General features: G+C 53.4%; 2 protein-coding genes across 3 annotated transcripts; one reads left to right on the top strand and one right to left on the bottom strand.

Annotated features, from left to right (window-relative positions):
• Positions 1 to 194: 194 nt before the first annotated feature.
• On the bottom strand, positions 195 to 1,037 carry KVP17_000139 (uncharacterized protein; the record flags this gene model as incomplete). The annotated part of the gene is made up of 1 exon (XM_068517571.1): positions 195 to 1,037. The coding sequence occupies one exon, from the start codon at positions 1,035 to 1,037 to the stop codon at positions 195 to 197; it is 843 nt and encodes a 280-aa protein (XP_068375639.1).
• A 111-nt stretch (positions 1,038 to 1,148) lies between these two features.
• On the top strand, positions 1,149 to 2,915 carry KVP17_000140 (uncharacterized protein; the record flags this gene model as incomplete). 2 transcript variants are annotated; one of them, XM_068517579.1, is made up of 4 exons in its annotated part: positions 1,149 to 2,171; positions 2,205 to 2,395; positions 2,425 to 2,482; positions 2,509 to 2,915. In XM_068517579.1, coding segments are annotated over 4 exons (1,679 nt in total), but the record flags the coding sequence as incomplete, so codon positions are not given. The 2 variants fall into 2 exon arrangements, with proteins under 2 accessions (XP_068375640.1, XP_068375641.1); XM_068517580.1 differs by lacking the exons at positions 2,205 to 2,395; positions 2,425 to 2,482; positions 2,509 to 2,915 and having other exon boundaries at positions 1,149 to 2,180.

Genomic DNA, 2,915 nt, shown 5'->3' with positions numbered 1-2,915 from the left:
CACGTCACGTGTTCATCCGGAGAACTCGCAAATGCTGTCACCCTCATCGCAATCTCAGCCCGAGATCTCGCAACTGCTGTCACCCTCTTCACCTACGGAGTCGATCCCCTCCGTGGTGGTGGCACCGCCCTCTTCTGACTCCACCGATACACCCAGAACACCTCATGATGATGATCGCGGTTTTAAACAATTCGTCAGCTAGGCACGGAATTCGAGACATGTAGGGCACGTCGCACCAGCCCATGTCCTACGCATGGATCCAGTAGTCGCGCGACTGGAAGGTCTTCGTTGACGGAGAGAGCGCAGAGAGCAAGGATGTTCTTCTTGTTGATGGCCACCTGATGGTCAGCGAGGAGCCGAATGCAATTTCGAGTTCGTATGATGGGCACACGAAGATCTCTCGTCACTTCTCTGTACACATGAGCTTCGTGCACGGCGGAATTCAGTGCGTCTTCCTCGCTTTCGATTGGAGGCGATCCCGTCCAGATGTACCCGTTGCGTCCTAGAATCACATACACACCGTTGGGGTAGAGCTCCATGTGCTTCTCTTGGCTGGGAACCAGCTCGCATGGAACGATTGTCAAACAGCCGTTCTCTAGACGTCCGTAACGAGAGCTACGCGTATGCAAACTGACCGACTGGTTGTCTTGTTGTACACGTTGTACCTCACAGAGCACCAAGTCGCTCTCCTGGAAGTGTTCTCGCATCTTAAACTGGTCGGAGTCGGTTTTTATCCTCTGTTCGGTGCCAGGGATCCAGACTGACCCCAGAGGCAGCTGGCCCCGCTGAGAGCCCTGGATGTCCAGCATCCACCTGTTTGACTGTATCTCTGCCACTCGTCCGATGACGACGTCGCCCACTGTGGCTTCATAGCGGCTGTGCAGCGCCTTGACGTACACCAACTTCTCGATGTGCACCAACGTACCTACTCGAGCCACGAAGACCTTACCGTCGTCTTCATAGACTCCGTGGCCTGTCAGGTAGGAGTCTGGTAGATCGGTGACTTCGTCGCCGATAAGGACCAAGGGTGTCGACATAATTCCCAGTTTCGACCTTTCTGCAGTGATGTACTTCTGAGTAGCCCGTGACAGGAGGACACACTATTAAATAACAAACACAAAGCACAACACTATTTGGAGGTTTTTCAAATGATTGAGGTAACAACAAAGGTTGAATTCGAGGAGGCTCTGAAGGAGTCTTGTGGAAGCCTCATCTTCGTGCACATCACTCGCGACCACGAGCCGTCGCAGCAGATTATGGACGTCGTCGAGATGTTGAAGTCAGACTTGGACTTTACCTTCGTCGTGTGCGACCAAGTAAGTCCGAACTTGACCACGCACCTCGCTGTGACAGAGGTCCCGACTGTGGTGGTGTTCAAGGACAAGGTGGAGACAGGCCGTATCGTTGGACCCCAGATCCAGGAGCTTGTGAAGCTTGTGCATGACACGGCAAGCGGCGTCTATGACACCGATGTCGCCAACAGCAAGATGACTGCGGCGGAGAGGAAGAAGGACCTGTTCAGCTCCCTGCAGGAGCTGGTCTACAGCCAGCCAGTGCTTTTATTCATGAAAGGAAACAAGGCCCATCCCTTTTGCAAGTTCTCTCGCGGAGCGATCGACATTCTTAACAGCATTAAGGATCTCCCCTATGCAACGTTCGACATCCTGAAGAACTCCGAGGTTCGCGAGGGCCTTAAGGAGTTCGGGGACTGGCCCACTTACCCGCAGCTGTACGCAGAGGGCGAGTTGATTGGGGGTGTCGATATTATGCGGCAGATGAGTGAAGCTGGCACGCTGGATGCCGTGCTTTGGGAAGCCGTGGAGAAGCAGAAGGGCCAACGCATCGTAGATTTAAGAAAGCTGGTACGCAAAGCTCCTGTGATGCTCTTTATGAAAGGCAATCCGCAACAACCATTCTGCGGCTTCTCCCGTAAGATGGTGGAGATTTTGGGAATGTGTGGCGTGGACTACGATTACTTCGATATCTTGAGCGACGATGAGGTCCGTGCCGGACTTAAGGAGCTTTTCGAATGGCCCACGTACCCGCAACTGTACAGCAACGGATCGTTGGTGGGCGGCCTGGATGTCGTGGAGCAGCTGGTCGACAATGGCGGGCCTGCGCGGCTCAAGGAAGAACTCGAGGCAGTGGCTCAGGAGGCGGATGATTTGCCGGTGAATTAAATGTCGTACGTGCCATTGATTGAGCCCAATGATTTCAACGAGGATATTCGTGCTTGGGTGGACGATTTCGGCCTCTCTTTACATGTGTCTGAACAGAATGTAGCCTTGCCGAGGGACCAGTTTGATATCAGTGGCAGTTTGTCCCAGATCCGCTTACGCATTTCGGAGAGTTGGATGCTCAGCCACTTTTTGTTTGTGCCCGGGACAGAGTGGTTGTGAGAGTTCAACCGGGAGAACGACATAGGCATTCAAGCAGAACAGTGTCTCCTCGAGCGTCAAGTAACGGGCACAATTTAATCCTAGTGAGTCGAGATTGGGTCAACAACAGCCGCGGGATACGGGAGGTGCAGACAACCCCCTGAACTACCTCCCTCTGAACACTGGCAAGATCCAGTTCAAGCTAAAAACAGCAGCGTCGGTGTTGATGCTGATGTCGCTGCTCTGGCTGTTGAGTACGAGCCTCTTGCATGCAGACGTCATCCGGTTTCGAGACGAGCCTTGGTTCCGCAAATCTCATGCTTTGAGTTACCACGACTTGAAGGGGAGGACTCGGTCAGGTCTGGATAAAAGAGCCAAGTCGGCATACTCTGCAGTGGTCCCGCCGCCACTTGACATTCTCCGAACAGTGAAGGAGTCCAGCGTCATTGAAAAGGTGGAGCACCTCGAATCAGTCGGGCAGAAGCTGGTCGAGGAGAACGCTCCATTGGATTATGAGAGTTTGAACGAGTTCCAGAT

Source organism: the organism of the source record quoted next (genome assembly GCF_019968985.1).
Source record: "MAG: Porospora cf. gigantea B chromosome Unknown PgB_NODE_3033_length_2915_cov_150.34, whole genome shotgun sequence".
In the NCBI taxonomy this organism is placed as follows: domain Eukaryota; phylum Apicomplexa; class Conoidasida; order Eugregarinorida; family Porosporidae; genus Porospora; species Porospora cf. gigantea B.
The sequence above is the reverse complement of the archived record's forward strand: the minus strand, read 5'-3'. Positions and strand labels throughout refer to the sequence as shown.